Source organism: Suricata suricatta, chromosome 7, assembly GCF_006229205.1.
Source record: "Suricata suricatta isolate VVHF042 chromosome 7, meerkat_22Aug2017_6uvM2_HiC, whole genome shotgun sequence".
Lineage (NCBI taxonomy): Eukaryota > Metazoa > Chordata > Mammalia > Carnivora > Herpestidae > Suricata > Suricata suricatta.
In genome coordinates this window covers 90,527,590-90,547,517 of record NC_043706.1, presented here as the reverse complement: position 1 = coordinate 90,547,517, position 19,928 = coordinate 90,527,590, and the positions used below count along the sequence as shown (strand labels likewise).

The following is a 19,928-nucleotide window of genomic DNA, read 5'->3' as shown; positions in this document are numbered from 1 at the left end:
CTTCCTGACACTGAGTTGTGAGGGCTTCACCCCTCGCTCTGGAGAAAGGATTTATTTGAAGAAATGTGAGCTCTATGCGGTGCAGTTACGGTGTTTCACACTTTCCTGTGGAACAGTGCTCAAGGAAAAAGTATGGTTTCCCAAAATCTTGGAGCTCACCCTGAAAGGTAACACTCAAGAATTATCTATGACAGAAGGACCCAGGGAAAGACCCTCACTAGCCATATTCCTCACTAACAGCACAGACCCTAAAACCAATTCACAGGAGTCTGTTTTCTCATACATTAGTATTCGTTTGCAGAGTTGGCTGGCCAGGAGATCTTTCATCTCTAAGTTGCCTCATGGATCTTATTAGCTCAGTTCTCTTGCTTGAAGCCGTATTCTTTTTTTTTTTTTTTTAAATAGTTTACTGTCAAATTGGTTTCCATACAACACCCAGTGCTCTTCCCCACAAGTGCCCTCCTCCATTACCACCACCTCTTTTCCCTCCTCCCCCTTCCCCTTCAACCCTCAGTTCATTTTCAGTATTCAATAGTCTCTCAAGTTTTGTGTCCCTCTCTCTCCCCAACTCTCAAGAAGCCGTATTCTTAAACCTCTGTTGTAATCATCAGTGTGTAAAGAAATATTTAACAAAAATTATATGTCTAATTGGAACACTGGTCTAGTACACTCTATGGCAGTACTGTTGACGCCACACCTCAGAGAGCAGCACAACAACGAAACTTGGAGAATTGGCTTTTAGTCTGCAGATATCTTGGTTTTAAACATAATTTTAAATGTTATTTTATAGTAGTTATAGAAGCTCATGTATATAGATCTTATTTAATTTAACTAATATGTAAGTCATTCCTATAATATTATCCACTAAATTATTCTACTCTTCCTTTTCCCCAAGTTATTACAATCATAATTCATACACACAGATGTGCTGTTTTCTTGCTGTTTGTTTCTTGGGCAGGTCACCATCGTTGCAGATGATAACTGCAGATTTTTGTGCTGGTCAAGAGAAAGATTAACTTACTTTCTGGAATCAGAACCGTTTCTATATGAAATATTTAGGTATCTCATAGGAAAAGACATTACCAATAAGCTCTACTCGTTGAATGATCCCACCTTAAATGATAAAGTAAGTGATGTTCTGAGGTGTACCTCACTTTATGCAAGATATATTTTTCTGACTTTTTATTAATTAATCATAAGGGAAGTGGGGATGCTTGTAATTTAGAGATGCTTCAGGGGAATCACTTCTCAAGAGCATGGAAATATTTTGTCATTATTATATTTGCCGTTACCTGGTGAGGTGTCTCTAAATGTCAGGGACCTCCACTGTGGTGATGTGGTGCTGATCTCTCATAGTCAATCAGTCTAAGGAGGATGGTCCGTGAGGCGGAGGGAGGGCGGGGGGCAGCGCAGGCAGGGAAGGCAGGGCAGCAGGAAGGTTGCAGACTGAGAAACACTGACAAACTCAGGTGAACAGGAAGTTCACACTATAACCGTGGTGTCTCCTATATCCTCCTGGTGGAGCCCCCTTCCAGAAAGCCCATGACTGACAAGAGAGTGATGGGAGGGAGCCTGTGGCAGTCCAGTTAGGAACTCCAGAGCTGTATGGATCTTCAACAATTGCAATTTGATCTTTATTTCCCTACAATTGCTTAAAAGGAAATTAAAATGATGACAGAAGAGAAATCGCAGAACATTGCTCTGTGATGAGTAGTGTTCTCCAGGAACTATGCATATGGGTGTGTGTTCTCTTAAAGTCACCTTGTCTGGGCCCTTTGTCAAATTAGGTTGGTGCTTGTTATTTTTGAGTTTAATAAATCAGCTATTGAGTATTTTAAATTTTTGTAATGTATGTATAGTAAAGCTTATGATAAAGGTTATACCTAACATTTTTTGGCCACTTACTATGTACCAGGTAGTTTTATTTCAAGGAAAAATAAGTGCTGTTTACGGAGAATGTATGACCTAAGTCCCAGAGATCTCTGAAAGCTTAAAACTTTGTTTTGTAGAAGGCCAAAAAGTTGGAACACCAGCTCAGCCTGTGCACACAGATCTCCATGCTGGAGATGAGGAACAGTATAGCCAGCTCCAGTGACAGTGAGGACGGCTTACACCAGTTTCTTCGGGCCACCTCCAGCATGTCCTCTCTCCGTAAGTCATCTCCAGGACTCTGCTGGATGTCATTGGAAATAGACAAATGACAACTTTGATCAGAAAAATAACTTTGCAAGTAATGATTTCGCAATCTGTCAATAAAAATAATAATTTTTTCTTTTTTTCTTTTTTTTTACGTTTATTTTTGAGAGAGAAAGAGATAGAGACAGAGCACAAACTGGGGAGGGGCAGAGAGAGGGGGAGACACAACAGAATCCAAAGCAGGCTCTGCACTGTCAGCACAGAGCCCAACACAGGGCTCGAACCACGAACCATGAGATCATGACCTGAGCCGAAGTTGGATGCTTAACCAACTGAGCCACCCAGGCGCCCCAATAATAATTTTTTCTTGCTTTTCCTTTTCCATACTGCACATCAGCTAAAATCCAACTTTAGAACTCTTATTCCTGTTTCAGAAATTGCTCCCTTGTTTTGCCATGCACCCTTCTTAAATACGGGTTCACTGGGATAATGTGAAAGACTCCATATGGTTTGCTGGATATTCGGCTTTGTTGCTTTCATGATTTCCATGTAAGTGAAAGCCTCGACCCAGCAATGTGTTAAAGATGATAGGAAGTAACTGTTGGAGATTTTGCTGCTGACTGGGTATTGTGTGAGCACCAAGAGTTAACAGGTGATCGGGTAACAGAATATTTCTGAGGATGAAGGAGACTACTTATACCCCTGTCAGTTACTTCATTCACACACACACCCACCAAAAGGTGAGTTTTCCAAGACTGGAAACATTAAATCTTTTCCAAGATTTAAAACATTTTAAGTATGTAACATTTCAAGACAGAGATGTTGAAGATTAGTAAGTAAAACGAGAGAAATTAAATTATTTTAAGAATTAAGTGCTTAAAATTAATGCTTAAAAGTATTGTAAGAATTATCCCAAGATTGATAGTATAAGTAGAACTTTGAACAAACTTATTTGCATTTTTTAAGTTTACTTTTTTAATGTGTTATTTATTTTTGAGAGAGTGCAACGAGGGGAGGGGCAAAGAGAGGGGGACAGGGAATCTGAAGCAGGCTCTGCACTGAAGACAGCAAGTATGATGTGAGGCTTGAACCCACAAACCATGAGATCATGACCTGAACCAAAGTCAGACATTCAGCTGACTGAGCTACCCAGATGCCCCTTAAGTTTACCTTTTTTTTTTTTTTTTTTTTTTTTTTTTTGAGAGAGAGCACATATGTGAGCAGTAGAGGGGCAGAAAGCAAGGGAGAGAGAATCCCAAACAAGCCCTGGGCACTCAGTGCAGGGCCTTATGCAGGGCTAGAACTCACAAACCATGAGATCATGTCCTGAGCCTAAACCAAGAGTGGATGCTTAACCCACTGAGCCACCCAGGTGCCCTGTGAACAAATTCATTTGAAGTAGCAACAAGTCAGACAGATTCTCCCACTGCAAAAACTAAAAAACAAGTTTCCAATTGTGTGTTAATCCAAAGTAATTTTTAAGGAAATACAGGTACACATTCAACAATCCCTAAATGTTTATGTAAATGGTCTTGTAACTTTGGATGCTTCAGATAAATTGGATTAAGGATCGCATAGTCGGGAGAGGCGGGAATTGACAAAGCCATTTAAGCATAAGCTTCCAAAGCAAAGCCTAGACACATGACTAAAGCCTGTGTTGTGGACCAAAAGGAGATTTCAGGAGTAGGCAAGTGGGAAATGGGAGATGGTTGTATTTTATTGTAATGTAACATTTTCAAGTACTGACTGAGGCTGACCAAACTCTGCAGTCTGCCAGCATATCAAATGCATTATCTGCCTTGTTGAAACAGTTTGAAGGTCAGTAAGCATTTTCAAATGGACCCATCTTAATTACATGTATAGCAATTACTATACTATGAAAGGTCAGCAGAAAGGGAATTAAATAATAATAATTAATACATTTTGGTTTTTCTATAGTATTTCATTGTATAATCTATATCTTTGGGGGAGTAAAATAACATTTTACAAAAAATGTTTATCTAGAATATGTTGTTTACATAGAATTAAAACATGTTTTGAGATTAACATTTGTACTGTTTGTGTTACCAGAAATCTACATTTCTTGCTGGATTGATCACCCATGGTGTACATACAGACTTGGGTTCAAATCTCGCTCTAATCATTATTAGTTGTGGAACTTGGGAGTCATCAAGTCACATGACCTTTCCAACCTGACATGAGTTGTGATATCTCATCACAGGCTTGGTTCTGGCCACAACTTCTAGTCTGTTTCCTTCCCTCTTCCTTCTAGTAATTCATGGGTTTAATCCAAACAGCCATCTCCTGCATGGATAATTGGTACTTCTGTGTCTGTACAGAAGTGTGCTCCCCTTGAATGCAGGATTGCATTTTACTTGTCAGGTCCCTTGTCTAGTTGTTTTTCGCTGTATTAGAAATATGTACAACCTGAGGCACTTGGGGGGCTCGACTGGTTAAGCGCCTGACTCTTGATCTTTGCTCGCTCGTGATCTCATGGTTCCTGGGATTGAGCCCCATGCCAGCTCGGTGCTGAGAGCACAGAGCCTGCTTGAGAGTCTCTCTCTCTCTCTCTCTCTCTGCCCCTCTCCTGCTTGTGAGCACACATGCTCTCTCGCTCTCTTTCTGTCTCTCAAATAAACATTAAAAAAAGAAATATGTACAACCTGCTTAAGTTGCTTATTTAATGATTTTAGCCTCAGATTTATTGTGCAAAATCTTACATATCGATACAAATGCTACTTGTGTGAGCATATTTTTGAACGTGGGTGTGTGTGAATTACACAACAAAGCCATGCTCATACCTAATATCCTTTGACCAACCCTTGTTGTAAGTTTCCTGGCTTTGCTTCCTGCAGTTTCATGGAAGACTTTAGTACTTGACCATATCATTGATACTAACTGTGAATTATTTAATTTATCCTAGCATGCAATTCATCAAAAACTAGTTTCTCTTTCTTAGACTTTAGCTCAGAATTCCTGAAGTCTGGGTTTTTTGTTTCTTGGGGTTTTTTTTGTTTTGTTTTGGTTTGGTTTTGGGCTTCTTTTTGCCAGACCCATCCATATGCCACGTACCCTTCCGTATTACAGATTACATTTTATGTAAAACAGAGAATACAGAACCAATCTCATAAGACTGTTGGGCTGAATTAACAAAATTTCCCCTTTTTGAGTACGTGGTAGATCTTTGTAAATGTGAGGCCCATCAAACAAGTGACCGTGCTCTGACCATTCTGGTTTCTGCCTTGCACGTGGGGGCATTTATGGCAGCCTTTCTCATCAGTGCTGGAGGCTTCACGAATGCTGAGGAGAGAAGGGAGCAAACATTTATGGACAAGAGTAGCTGTTGTTTTTTCAGGTACTCTGTGTACATAACCACAAGTAATCTTCAGTGTAATCCTGCATAGAGACACATACTAGCTTTTGCTAGAAGACACAGCACTAACTACTTCCCAGATCTCTGGCTACGGTGGAGGAAGGGGCTGCTCTCGCTCAGGTGTACACAGGGTGCTGCACCAGGCCCGTGTCGTCCTCACTCTGGGACGCCACAGAGCAGCTGCTGCTGGGGTCATTGCCACTCCATGCAGAGGGTTTGTTTTGTCTTGTTTTGATTGTCCTACAGAATGTTGATTCTGAAATGTAAAAGTGAATGTGAATTACTTGGAGATTTTATTACAGGTTCTGATGCAGCAGACTGGGGCGGGGCCTGGCACCCCCATGTGTAACAGGAGCCCCAGCGATGCTGATGAGGCTGGTCCCTGAACTACACTTGGAGTAGTGAGAAGTAGGACTCCCTCCCTACAGCCTGTAGTTTTGCTGACCGCCTCCCCATGGTAGTGATTAAGATGTTTCTTGTGTTTCCCATCTACTGGTAGGTGGATCTGCAGGCCGGCATAGATTCCTGTGAAGGCACAAAACACAATGGAGCTGACACCATTTCTTACCGTGTCTTCCATTTTTACGCGTGGCACATGATGTTAAGTCCAGAGCAAGATCTTGACTCTTTGCCACACAGAGTCTGCCTTCACTTCAAATGATCCTTTAAAGATAAGAAAGTGAAGTAATGAGATAATCTGACAAAAAATTGCTTCCTACCTGTTCATTCAGTATCCCATAATCCTATTATCTTAACTCGTTTTCACTTCCCTGTTGCTTCATTTACTTGTCTCGTTTTTTGGAAGTGTGATTGTGGAACAGAAGGACAGGAAGGAACAGACGTCCAGGACACGTGGGAAGGATTTCATGCCCTCATGTGGATAGAAGCTCTCTTCTCTCTGCTCCTGGATCAAGTTCTCATCAGCGTGCCTCACCATCTCTTCCTTAGGAGGTTCAGCTCCCTATGTGGTGTAGAAAACGCACACACAGATGGATGGTACTGGGCAGGTCCACACTGATGAACGGCACCAAGCACAGGCATTGTCATGGCAACAGGAGAGCATATTCCGCTTCCTTAAAAGTTGTAGAACTTTTATTTTCATTCATTGGGGTTAAATAACTTATTGTTTGGTTTGTGTGTTTGTTTTTTAAATTCTGAGGCAGCATAGGCAATGCAGTCTGTTGGAACTCATCTTTGAAAGGTTTTGTTAGTTAAAACCATGTATTTTTTTGGAAGTTATAATTTTAATAATAATATAATTGTATAAATGTATGAGTTTTAAAGATGCTACAACATATTTAGATATCTCTTACTGAGAAAAAAATCTCAGATTTTTTTTGTTATTGATATCAACCTGGTGTTCTGGATGAACTACTAATTTCATAAGACCAACTTGCACAAATATGCTTTAAGTGAGCTTGCATCTGGTTAGTATTCTTATCTGCAAAGACTAGCAGCATTATCTAACATAATGAGTTTCTCTCAGCTGTCTTACCCGTTCATTTACCTGGAAAGATAGAAAAAAACAATACAGAATTCTTAGTTTTCAAGGCTGGTCTCCTGAAATAACCTGTTCAACTCAATCTGCATTCTAGTCCCCCTGTGAACAGCTGTGCATGTGTAAACAACAAGCTGTCCGTGAATTTTACGGAGAGGTAGAGAGGACATATGATCAGGCGACAGGAATACCCAGGGAACGGTTCGCAGATCCACCGAGAAGGCTTAGAGAAAAGCAGTGTCTCCACTTTGTACTTAAGTAAGGAGTGGCTTATGGAGGTTAAGTATCTGGAGGTCAAGGTCACTGGGCTAGCTCTGAAACAAAGAGTGTTGAAATTGTTTTATGCTCTTGTTTTGCTTTTTACCGTGCAAGTATCTATACCCATGTGGGAGTGATCATCTGTTCAGGGGTTCTGTCCCACAGCTGTGGCAGCCGCCAGTCAGACCACGTTCATACGTGCTCTCATCCCGTCTTCACAGCAGCCCAGTCAGGTGGGTGTGGTGTTTTGCCTCTAAGGTTGAGAAATCGGACATTTCTCTCCTCTGGGTCCTTGGTCCCCCAGTCAGTAGGGACTGTGCTGTGTGAGTCCTGAACTCCTGTCATCACCAACCCATTTGCTGCCCTCTATTTTCACACAGTGTTTTCTCATCTGTAAAATAAGTCAAAGGATTTTATACAACTACATATTGTTCAACTTTTAATAAAAAATTAAAAATTAATTTAATACATACACACAGATAACAAATAGTAAAATTTTTAAAAATCTTGCAGAGAAAACAACTGACCCCCCTCCAACCTATTTGCTCCCTAGGAGCAATCACATCAGAACAATATTTGTCCAAAATGCAAAATACTGTCCTATTATTTATTGATTTATCCACTTAAACTTACTACTAATTTAACTTAGCTCATGTTTAAAAGGTTTTTTTTAACATTTTTTTTCTTCTAATTTTTTGAGAGACAGAGCGCAAGTAGGGTAGGGGCAGAAAGAGAGGGAGAGCACAGAGCCCAACTCAGGGTTCCAACTTACAAACTGCAAGATCATGACCTGAGCCGAAGCTGGCTGCTTAACTGACTGAGCCACCCAGTCATCTTTAATAACTTAGCTCACTTTTAACTTCCCTTCGCCCTTCTGCCCAATATGGTGATATCACTAGTTTTTATTCTTTTACTATATATATCTTTGTAACATTAAATAATACTTCCATTTTGTTTTCTCTCATTTTTAAAGGTGAGGACATAAGTGTCTCTACCCTTTCTTATTCTTTTCCCTTCTACCTTTACATTGTTGTGGGTCTCTTAACTTCTGAACACTCAAGGTTGATAACAAATATATTCTGTTATCTCTCTTTTTTTAAATATTTTTGTCATAAAACATACATGACATCAAATTTACCATCTTAACCAATTTTAAGTGTACAGTTCAGTGGTATTAAGTACTCTATTCTCTTACGCAACAACAATTAGGTCTTCCTTGCTTTCTCTATGATTTGTTTTGCAAAGTTTAAGCAAATAAACAGAGTTGACTTTATTATACTTTATTCTGAACCAAATAGTGAGCTATGGCTACATTTCTTTTTGATTTCAGTCTCATGATTTTGTTCATGTTTTGAACAAAAGTTTTGTTCAAGTTTTGTTCAAAGGAGACTATTTCTAATATCAAGTTCAAATGGATTCTCCTCTCACAGCACAAAAATTAATCAAGGTTTACTTCATACCTGACCTATTTTTCCCCAGAAGGATTTTTGTTGACTTGCATGAGGGCCATTTTATTCACCATATCCCTAGTATCTTGTAGCTTTTTATTCATTCTGTCTTTGGGTTACAATCCAATTTATTTCTTCATGAACCATGAATGAACCATACTGCTTTTTGTCTTTATAGACATTTCTAGTTGCCTTTCTTTTTCCTCATCCTTGCATGGTTTTTCTTATAGCTCTACTCTCTCAGCACATCAATTCTGTGTACCCTTTTTCTCAGAGATCTTCCTCTCGGAACCTCCCATTCTCCTATCTCATTTTGGACTGGTTGTTCCCTGGGTCTTTACACAGGTTCCATCCTGGAACTGCCTTCCTGTTCTGAGTTTATCCGCTATCTCTATGATGTTACAGCTTTCTCTTTGTGAGCAAGAAGGGGCTACAGGACTTCCACTGTTCCTTGGCTGCTCACACCATGCAGCTCAAGGCCCTGACCACCCAAGGGAGTAGTTAGAAATTGATCTGGGAATGACCGCTTCAGTCAGAGAAAACCTCACAGGAACTACTAACCTTCAATCTGTCTATTTGCTATAATTTGCCATAAACTTCTTTGCTTGAGTTTTCAGTGCTGGTGCTGAGTTTCTCCAAGGGAAATTAGGTACGAAAGCCATACTACCCTTCATCATTATTGTTCAGAAAGTTTCAATTCAAACACAATCCTTCAATTAAAAAAATATTATGATATTCTTAGGCAAGGCAGGAAATGGGATGATAATCCTCTCTAGCAAAGAAACCATAAAATCCTTCCCTATCCCCATTCATCAAATATTGTACAATCTAATTAAAATTCTAAACCCTTTGTAAGGTTTTTAATTACTTGCTAAAGCAGTTGGCCAGATGGTTAAACATAATAAAAATAAGAACACTTTGAAAGGAATGAGGAAAATGTCATGAAAGTTAACAGAAGAAAGGGGGAAAATCATATAACATTATATTAGATAGTTTACAAAAGTGTTCTCTCTTTTTAAAAATTGTGTTTCTTAAGCAGGGAGAAAAAGTCACTTGACAAATTTCATATCACGATATTCTATTTATTGGAAGAGCAAACTTAATGTTGCTTATTCATGCTGTGGAACGGTGTGACCTTCACTCTGAATTTAAGAACAACAAATATGTCTGTTTACTTTGACTTGCTAAGAGATGCCCTCAGGTCCTGTAATTAGAAGCGCACTGAAATAGAATAAGCTTAACAAGGACAGAATTCTGTCAAAAGGGATTTCTCTTCCCTAATTTTTCACTTCTCTGGCTACCAGAATTTTGACTGATTGTTAAATAAGATCTTCTTGGTTCAGATGTAAAAAGGGTTCCTGTGTTACTTTGTGAATGTTAGACAGACAGGAAAGGGTCAGGTGAGGCAGGCTAAGCCCCCATGATTTGCTTATGCTTGCAGGACACACAGTGGGCCTCAGTGCAAACTCCTGTCCTCCTCAACTAGGATCCGGCACTGGCTGCTACCCGAACAGGTCTACTGAGGAGAGACTGTGCTTCCAAATCTTCCACAAGTGATGTCACGCCCTGTGATGTGGCACAAGCGAAAGGGGCCATTGTGTGGTTCAGGGCTCTTACTTCTAAACCTGTATCTTCTACGTCAAACCCCATATGTATTTATTTATTTATTTATTTATTTATTTTTAATTTTGAGAGACAGAGAGACAGCACAAGCAGGGGAGGGTCAGAGAGAGAGACACACACACAGAATCCGAAGCACGCTCCAGGCTCTGAGCTAGCTGTCAGCACAGAGCCCGACGCGGGGCTCAAACCCATGAACCATGAGATCATGACCTGAGCCGAAGCTGGACGCTTAACCAACTGAGCCACTCAGGTGCCCCCAAATCCCATATTTTTGAGTTTGAATTTTTCTTTCTTCTGCTCAGGATTGCTGCCTGATGCTTCCGTTCTGTCAGCTGAATCCACTGAAGGTGGTGCACAGCTCAGAGGAAATTCTCCTCCGCTGACGGTGCCTTCTCGGTGCTTTGGGATCTGTGGAAGAGATGTAGAAGTCTTTTTGATAGAAGATTTTTTTTTTTTTTGCCACTTGGTGTAATAGGAAACATCCCCAAGCAGCAGTAACTCTTGACATAACTGTTTAACAATTTCACACCTGATAAATCTGGATTGCAGCTCAGTCTGAGACTATTTGTTTTACATACTTTTATAATAAACTGTGTTAACTGGCACCCAGAGCCAAGTAGAAGATGATTATAGCTCACAGCAGAAAATAATGCTAATTATCTCTTCTTAATTATAATCAATTCCAAAGGATGTAGTTAACCACTTCTGTCTCCCAGCTGTAAACGCAGTCTTAATGGAAAAAGGATAAAAATCAGTTTTCTGGAAAATTTATGGATATGGAATGATTTGCCTGTCTAGAATTTGGAATAAATGAAAGTAAAGCATTGTACAGAGGTCACATACCTCATGGTAAAGTCCTTGAGGGGCAAAAGTAATTTGAAAAGCACTTCAGTAAAGATAAGCTCCGTTTCTTCCTCTCTCTCTTCTTATGCTCTTTCCTCTAGGTAAGGTTGGACCTTCTGGGCAAATTTCTGATCATACATCAGTGCATAAAGTTAATGAAAAACCAGGCAAACTTGTAGAAAGAATTTATTAATGCTCAACTTGTGATATGTTGAGATGGTTCCCTTGAAGCAGAATATTCTCTCTCTTTAATAGTTTTTAGGGGGTTGTTATTGTTTACTCTCCAAATTGGGTTTGGATTTATTAGCGGACAAAGAAATTCTTTCTAGCAGCCTAGTGATGGTGACTGAGTCTCTCCACTGAGCCAGTGGGTCTCCTGCCAAGGTCAGAGGGCATAGGGTCTAGGGCAGATGAGCTCCTTGTTCCTCAAAGCCTGTCTTTCCCCTGTGACAGTGACGGATCCGCAGATAGACCAGGTGAACGTCACCCTTGGCCCTCATTGGTACAGGAGGCTCAGGCTAACTGGGGTCGGGACAACGTGTGGGCCCTCTCTCGATGACCCTGATCCTCCTGAGGGGTCAGGCGGCTGGCTGGCACTGGGTAGCTTGCAGCGGTTACAAGGCAGGCCGAGTGCCTGCTGCCTTCCAGGGCACCTGCGGGGAGGGAGGAGAGCACCAGGGCACCGTTGTGGGAGCTGGGACCAGAGGGGCTTGCGGGCGCTGCCCCAGACTCCAAGCCTGAAGCGAGAGTCTCTCTAGTAGCCGGTGGAGAGACCGTGAGCCCAGCCGTTCGGGCCACCCGGTTCATCCTGCCAGGATCCGATTGTGCCGAGGTGTCCACTTGCTGGGGAGGAAGGCGCTCATCCACAGCAGCCTCCTCACGCTTGTCTTTCACGGGCTGTCTGGGTTGTCTTTGCTTTCCCTTCTGAGTATAAAGTAGAAATTGGTATGGATGTGGTGAGCGTGCATTGTTGTGAAAAGTGCACCGAGTTCCTGAGAAATAAAATAAGGTCGAGTCAGAGACCCCCATCCGATCCATTTTTATTTCCCTAAATTTACCCCAGACTCGAGTGCCCTGTCATCATTCAGGGGCTCTTCTTGCTGATTGGATGAAAACTCGTGGCAGGTGATGATCCACCGAGCCCACCGGTTGCCACAGGGGACGGTGCCCTTGCCCGTGCTGTGGGCAGGGTCCCATCGTCTATATGCAGTTGCCCGTGCTATCCGCACGTGCTGTAACCTGGGGTATGAACACTGTTGTTGAGTCAACCATGTAAAAATGATTTCCCTCAGGGAGCAGGACACAGAATATAGTAATAACAGTCCTTTTCATAGTGAGGTTTTACTGTAGCTCGAGACCTGTCTGCACTTCAGGAATGGTGGGGATTCCCCGCTGGGGTGGTGGGGAACTGACCCGTCGAGCACTAGTGTTGATGGCCATGTTTTCCCCTCATCCTCAGGATCAGCCTTCTGAAGGCCCCATGTGGAGTTTCATGTCCTAAGTTATTATTCTCCTGTGCTAGGTACTCATCAAGGACCTGGCTGTGTGGGGGGGACTTCTGCAGGAGGGAAGAGGTCCACAGCCCTCACCATGCTTGTTTCCCAGTCAGGGATAGAGGCCTGTACTTGTGATCATAAAGAAATATAGAATGTGGAAGGGCTGTGGTTTCTAAAGAATAGAATCTCCCCACACAAGATTACAGAAGACTCCAGAGGAAGGAGGTGGGGTTTGACCTTGACCTTGAGTGATGGATAGGAATTGGCAGGTAGGGACAGGAGTGGAGAAACCAGTCCAGGTAGGGAGAAGAGCAAGAGGAGAAGAGGAAAGGGGGGCTTGGATTCAGGGAGCAGTGAATTTGCCAGAGCTTGGACCGGAAGGGGAAGGAGGCCCGACTTGGACACATTTCAGTGTCACCCCAGGACGGTGGGTGACTCCTACATTACTGTCTTTTTAATGCTTTGTAGTAAGCACCCCACCTCTTCCTTGGCCCAGGCAAATGTAGTGGGGACTGGATAAAGTCTTTCACAGAGAAGTTGAATGTTCTTGGAAGGTTTTCACCAGGTCATTTCCAGTTATGTTGGGTCCCCTCTTTATTCTCTCTCAGTAAGAAAATGCGCCTATCGGTGATGGAGCTGAGGGCGCAGGGAACATGTTGACCCACGTATAGATAGCAGCTGCAGGATGCTGTAGAATGTCCCCTGCTTTGATAGATGGGCTTACAAACCAGGTCAATTAGACCTACTTCCCCAGTCAAAATAAACTGGGTGTGTTTCTGTTATGTGTGTTATACAGTTAGGTTTGATTGCTCTACATTATTGATTTAGTTTAATGCTTTTAGATGTGCCATCTTGTTACTGTTGCTGAGAGGTTTTTTAAAGTTTATTTATTTATTTTGAGAGAGAGAGAGAGAGAGAGAGAGAGTGACAAGAATGAGACCGTAGGAAGAAGCTGCCTTTTTGTGGGAGTAGCACCAATCAGAAGTCTTAGTTTCTTGTTAAAAAAAATTTTTTTAATTAAACAAGGCACCTGGGTGGCTCAGTTGGTTAAACGTCTGGCTTTGGCTCAGGTCATGGTCTCAGGCTTTGTGGGTTTGAGCCCCGTGTCAGGCTCTGTGCTAACAGCTCAGAGCCTGGAGCTGTCTCCCTCTCTCTCTCTGCCCCTTCTCTGCTCGTGCTCTGTCTCTGTTTCCCTCTTTCTCTCAAAAATGAATAAATGTTTAAAAAATGTTTTTCAAAAAAGAAGACTTGGTGTCTATTTTTTTTTATTTTTTCTTAAGTTTATTTGAGAGAGACAGAGACAATGCGAGTGGGGAAGGGACAGAGAAAGAGGGAGAGGAAGAATCCCAAACAGCTCCATGCTGTCTGCACAGAGCCCGTCACAGGGCTCAAACTCAAGAATCATGGGATCACGACCTGGGCAGAAATCAGGAGTCAGATGCTTAACCAACTGAACCACAGGCACCCCTGCTCTGAGAGTTTTTATGTGATTGTGGAAATTCAGCCTAAACTAATGTTTTATGAGGCTTGATCATTACTTAAAGCTAGACATATGATGAAAGCCATGGCCAGTTTTTTAAAGACAATTTCACTGCTCTTGGCACAGTTTAGATTGAGAAACACAAACCCGTATTTGAGCACAAGTCCCACGTCTTTTTATTTGCCCTTTCTAGAGCCAATAATGAGTTTTAACAAGTTTTCGAATCACTCGGGACATTGTCCTCCAAAGACCTTGTTAATCACTCATTTTATTGACTTACAAACTGACAAAATGATTATTACATCCCAGACACTGATGTAAGAACTATACAAATATTAAGCCATTTAGTCCTCTTAACAATCATATGAAGTAGATTAAGAGCATTATTTCTATTGTACAGATGGGGCAATTGAGGGACAGAGAGTGAAGGAACTTGCCTAAGCTCACCCTTGAAGCTCGCAGGTTCATTGCCATCTGGGTAGACATGCCCATCAGAGGTTGTGTTTGGTGGTTGTGCTGGCCTCTTCATGAAATAGGATAAAAAGGGCTTTCCTGGGGGCGCCTGGGTGGCTCAGTAAGTTAAGGGTCCGGCTTTGGCTCAGGTCATGACCTCACGGTTTGTGGGTTCGAGCCCTGCATCGGGCTCAGAGCCTGGAGCCTGCTTCGGAGTCTGTGTCTCCCGCTCTCTCTGACCCTCCCCTGCTTGCACTGTCTCTCTCTGTCTCTCAAAAATATATAATAAGAAACATTAAAACATTAAAAAACAGGGGGGGGCTTTCCTGGGAGATTCTGCCAGGCTTGCTCTATGACAGAGTTGTTTCCTAGACCATTTTAATAGAGGCTTATTTTCTATAGTTTATGTCAGTGGTTGTCTTTCAAAAGATTCAATATTTTTATTTTTTTAAAGATTTATTTTTAAATAATCTCTACACCCAACATGGGGCTCGAACTCACAACCCTGAGATCAAGAGTCATACACTCTACTGACTCAGCCAGTTAGGCTCCCCAAAAAACTCAGCCTTTAATTGACCGTGAATGCTTGAAAATGAACAATTTCCACACATGTCCAACAAACACATTAGCCAAACCGAAGTCCAGCCATGTAATTAATACCTTTTCTATATTGGATGATGTGGCTGTTGGGAGTGGCATCTCCCCAGTGTGTGACTGGGACTGTGGAGTCAGTAATAAACATTCAGTGGCAGTCTCTGTGTGCCCACACGGTGCTGAGCACGTCCCAGGATTATTGTTTCATCCCCCCAACAACGCTGTGAGGCAGGGCCTGGGAATACCTCCTTCTACAGATAATGGAAACTGAGGCCTAGAGAGGCTTAGTAATGGAGTGCAGGTCACAGAGCTAGGAAGGAGCAGAGCAGAATTTTGAGCCCAGACGTGGTTGCTGATCCTCAGGCCTTGACCACTGTGCATGCGGCCTCTCCCCCTGCGCTGTGTGGCTCTGCCGGCCCCGCCCCTCCTCCTCAGAGCCTACCGCATCTGCTGTCCGCTGGCCAGTCCTGCGGTCTGCTGCTGACTCTTGCCAGGGATTAACAGCTGATCTTGATAAATTTCTTTTGGCAGTTCTTCTTCGTGTTTTAGCAAGGTCCCACCACCCCTCCCTTGCTCTCTACCAGCTTTTTTTTTTTTAATTTTTTTTTAATTTATTTTTGAGAGACAGTGACAGCGTGAGCAGGGGAGAGTCAGAGAGAGAGGGAGACACAGAATCTGAAGCAGGCTCCAGGCTCTGAGCTAGCTGTCAGCACAGAGCCCGACGCAGGCCTCGAACCCATGAACCTTGAGATCATGACCTGAGCCGAAGCCAGATGCTCAACCGACTGAGCTACCCAGGTGCCCCTATACCAGCTATTTGAAAAGCCAGGTTTCACTCATTGTTCTTGCATTATCAACCTCCCACCCAGCCTGAGTTCAGTATTTGCTAATTGACAGAATACCCTTCCATCCTGCTAAAGGACAGCAAGAGCACCACACGGGTGTGGATGGGGCAGACGATACCACAAGGGAGCAGATCCTGACACTGAATGTGGGAAGTGTGTGGAAGGGAGTTTATGCTGTCAGGGGAGTTGTTCATTAAGCACCTCGAGAACTATTTATATTTTATTTATAAAAATTCTACCGTTTATAGTAACTTCTATTCTTACTCTTAAACCGTATTTTTTTCTGCATCAATCAATGTGTCCCTTATGTGGTAAATGCTCAATAAACAGTTGGCAAATGCATGAACAAATGAGGGAATGACTGAGCCGTTTGTCGCCTGGCTCCTTGCTTAGAACGGCATCCTGAAAGGCTTTAGGATGCTCCTGCGCCCTCTGCTACTTGGGATTGCATTTTCTTCACCTGGCTTTTCCTTCCTGTGTGCGTGGGCTCTACCCCCTTCCCCTGTCCCTGTCCCCCTCTCCTCCCACCTCCCTCCCCCTCCCCCTCCTGTATCAGTCCAGAGAGTGGCTAGACAGGTGGTAGCAAGAACTGTTGTTTTAGGTGGTGCTTCGGATGGTGTTAGCTTCCGTAGCTTCAGGACGGACGATTCGTTATGGAAATTAGGAGTTTAATCAGCTTTTGAGGAACTCAAGTCACCATGTATGATATTAATGTAGAAAAATGCATTTTGAGTCCTAATCAGATTTCAGGACAGCCTGAAACTGGGAACTGCATGTGTTTGAGAAGCTCATATCATCCACGTTCGTGTAGTAGAATCCATTTCACATGTGTTCTCACAACTGAGAATCATTTCTTGACCTCTGTTTTATTGAAATATTGAATCGCAAATACAATGGGTGGGGAGAGTGCATTCCCGGTACCAGCTGTAGATTCCCAGAGAGTTTTACTTTTCATTTGGAGTCAATAATTGATACATCACGCCAACATCAGGGCAGACTGTCCATTAAGTGGTTTGTCTTTCTGTGTCTTTGACAGATGTGCCATCCCCACACCAGCGCGGCTCTGCCAAGATGAAACCGATAGAAGAAGGCGTGGAAGATGACGACGAGGTCTTTGAGCCCCCGTCTCCAAATGCATTTAAAGTTCATCAGTTGCCTTGATCAGGCAGAGGGGCCAAGTTACCAAGATGGGGTCTGTCTTGAAGAGATCCTGAAAAATACCAGCACTTCTTCGTGGCTTATGATCACTCTGCTTGAGCACTGCTAGTCTGAGGGCAGGAGAGGAAGGAAGGGCCGAAACCTGGGAAGGTTATGTTTGCTCTCCTTTTTTATTGATCAGCTTTCTAAGCAATTGTTTTACTGAGCCTTCTGACGAAACCTAGTTCTATTTTGAGATATATATTTTCATAGTATTTTCTAGATATATTATTGTTTTAACTTAGCACTGTCAATGCAAATACCTTTTCACTTACCTTTTCTGAGTTGTGGTTCATTTTCCTCACAGTTTTTTCTCCACCGTGGCAATGGGTTGTCTATTTGATAGTTTTAATGAGCAGTATAAGTTTGAAATCGAAGTTGAGATAGCATTCAAAAGCAGGGATTCTCAGGCCTTGTTCAATTGATTTTTTAGCTGGAAAATTTCAAAGAAAGATGTGATTTGACTGGTGTTTTCTATGTGTTTTTCCCCCCTCCCAAATCAGACACAGGAGTCCACTAGCTCACTTTACTTATTGGGCATTGTGTAGAGATAAAGAACAAAACTTATCAGACTTTCTTCACGTTACCCTTATATCATGCTGTTTATAATCGGGTCTGAAACCCAAAACTGCAAAGATAGCAGATGGAAGGATTCAGAGCTCAGTAAGTTGGCAAAACTCAACTCACCTGTGATTTGGAGCCATCCTGACCTACACAGTCTGGAGTGGGGAACGCTTTACTCAGGGTGGGGACTCAGGTGGCCAAACAAATGTTACAAAATGAGGCAACCGAAGGAGCAATTTTCATTCTCTGGTCGGTGTTCTGACGTTTCAAACTGTCCCTCCAGAATCATCAGTGTCTTTTTAAAATGTGTGCCAGAGACCCAATGCCGGAGTTACGAATGTGAACACAGCTTTGGGGGCAGACAGTTCCCCATAAGCCAAGAGATGGGCACCCAACCTAGAAGTTGCTTTGAAGGCTTTGATTCCAGATTCCCCCCCCCTTTTTTTTTTTTACTAGAATCATGTTTCAGGAAACAGTGGCATGTATGGTGGGAGATGCGAAATTTGCTGAAATCGTCTGTTAAACAGGTCAGTGTGGCTGTGGCACTCGGTTGGGGGAAGCCCATTGATTGGCTACACGCTGTCATACGTCATGTTGATTTTATCCACCAGAACCAACTTGAGTCAGTCTCCTGTTATATTAAATAGCTAAGAAAAATTGCAAATGAAATTATTTTCAAGTGAGCTGAGCCAAAAGCAGCATCTCTTGCCAAGAGGTGATTTCTGTTAGAGAAGGTAGATAAGCTAGTCTAGGGGTCACCTCATTTTCCTAAATCCATTTATTTGAGGCTAATTATTTTAGTAATTTCACTTGAGTTAAATTTACATGCTCGGCCACTCACTAAGAAAATTTCCACAGACTGGGACTCGAGCTCCTAACATCTTTATCAAATGTTGATTTATTAACATCACAGTAGAAAGGCTGATTTCACTTTCCTATGAGAGTCGCCTCTTCCATTTTCTAAATTATAAATTTGTTGGGAGGAACTGAAGCACAGATGAATGACTTAGCCTTGGCTTTAAGAGTGTAAAGATTCATTCAGGTGAAGTCTCTTGCGGTGCCCGAGATCACGTGTGTGGATGACTATAACGTGACAGCCTTAGAACTGCTTTCCTCGAACGGTTAGAGTAAGGCCATGTAGACCATTTAGTTTACACGTGCGTGAGACTCATCTACAAAATCACTCTGTAGAGTAACTAGAAATTACATCCTTCCCTGAATAGAAAGTAATTTTATTGAGGCCATGAATTTAATGTTCTGTGGATTCATTCACAGAACCTTGGGGCTTCCTTAGCCTGACCCACCTTCAGGTTTATCTCACTTGGTCCAGCTCAGACACCGGGAAGGGTCATCTCTCATGATCAGCCTGCATGTGTTTAGAGGTCTTTTTCTGTGGCACTGGGAACAAACATTTTTAAAGGCACATTGCTAAAATTAGATGATATGAATTCATTTACTGTTTTTATTAAAATCCATGTGTGCACATGCACACGCATCCGTGTTATTGATAACGAAGATTGTAATCACAAGCTTAGGAATCTTAAAAGGCCACTTGGCCTGAATGGGAAACATGAAACTCTTTTTAAATACACACCTCTAAAGACAGTGAGACTCAGAGAGAAGGAGACGCAAGCTACTGAGTAGCCCTCCCACGTAGACTTGATAGCAAAAAAGCAAGATAAGAAAACAGAACAGTTTTAAGTGTAAGATCTCCTATGGATGACTTTGAACTCATCTGCACAAGCGAACAAGTGTATCTTTGTACAAGGCATAAATACATAGACCAAACACATGTCTGCTGCCAAAGCCACCACTAAGACGCTTCCTGTGTTTTTTGGTGTTCACTTAGCTGTGTGACCAAGGTTCAGAAAATGATCTGCAAAAATTATTCTATATATAACTCCAGATCTACTATGTTTTAATTGTAACATCGAGTCCATTGTATGAATCAGGAGTGTACATTTATACCAGAATATATGTGTCATTTGTAATGTTTTGAAAGCCCTCATATTTCTATTTATAAAACAATAGCAGAGAACTAGATAGAAACTCAATGATGTTTATGGATCTTAAATTAGTAATAATGGGTGCTATATAATAGTCAGCTACCAACTGTTGCT

General features: G+C 42.2%; 1 protein-coding gene across 3 annotated transcripts in view; it reads left to right on the top strand.

Moving 5' to 3' along the window:
* Positions 1-18,264, top strand: part of BVES (blood vessel epicardial substance) — a 33,635-nt gene extending 15,371 nt beyond the window's left edge. For all 3 annotated transcript variants that reach the window (XM_029945300.1, XM_029945299.1, XM_029945301.1), the window contains exons 6-8: positions 959-1,126; positions 2,010-2,151; positions 17,084-18,264. In XM_029945300.1, coding sequence (XP_029801160.1) covers positions 959-1,126; positions 2,010-2,151; positions 17,084-17,208 — 435 coding nt within the window. In that variant the 3' untranslated portion in view covers positions 17,209-18,264. The remainder of the gene's footprint in view (positions 1-958; positions 1,127-2,009; positions 2,152-17,083) is intronic.
* The last annotated feature ends 1,664 nt before the right edge of the window (positions 18,265-19,928 follow it).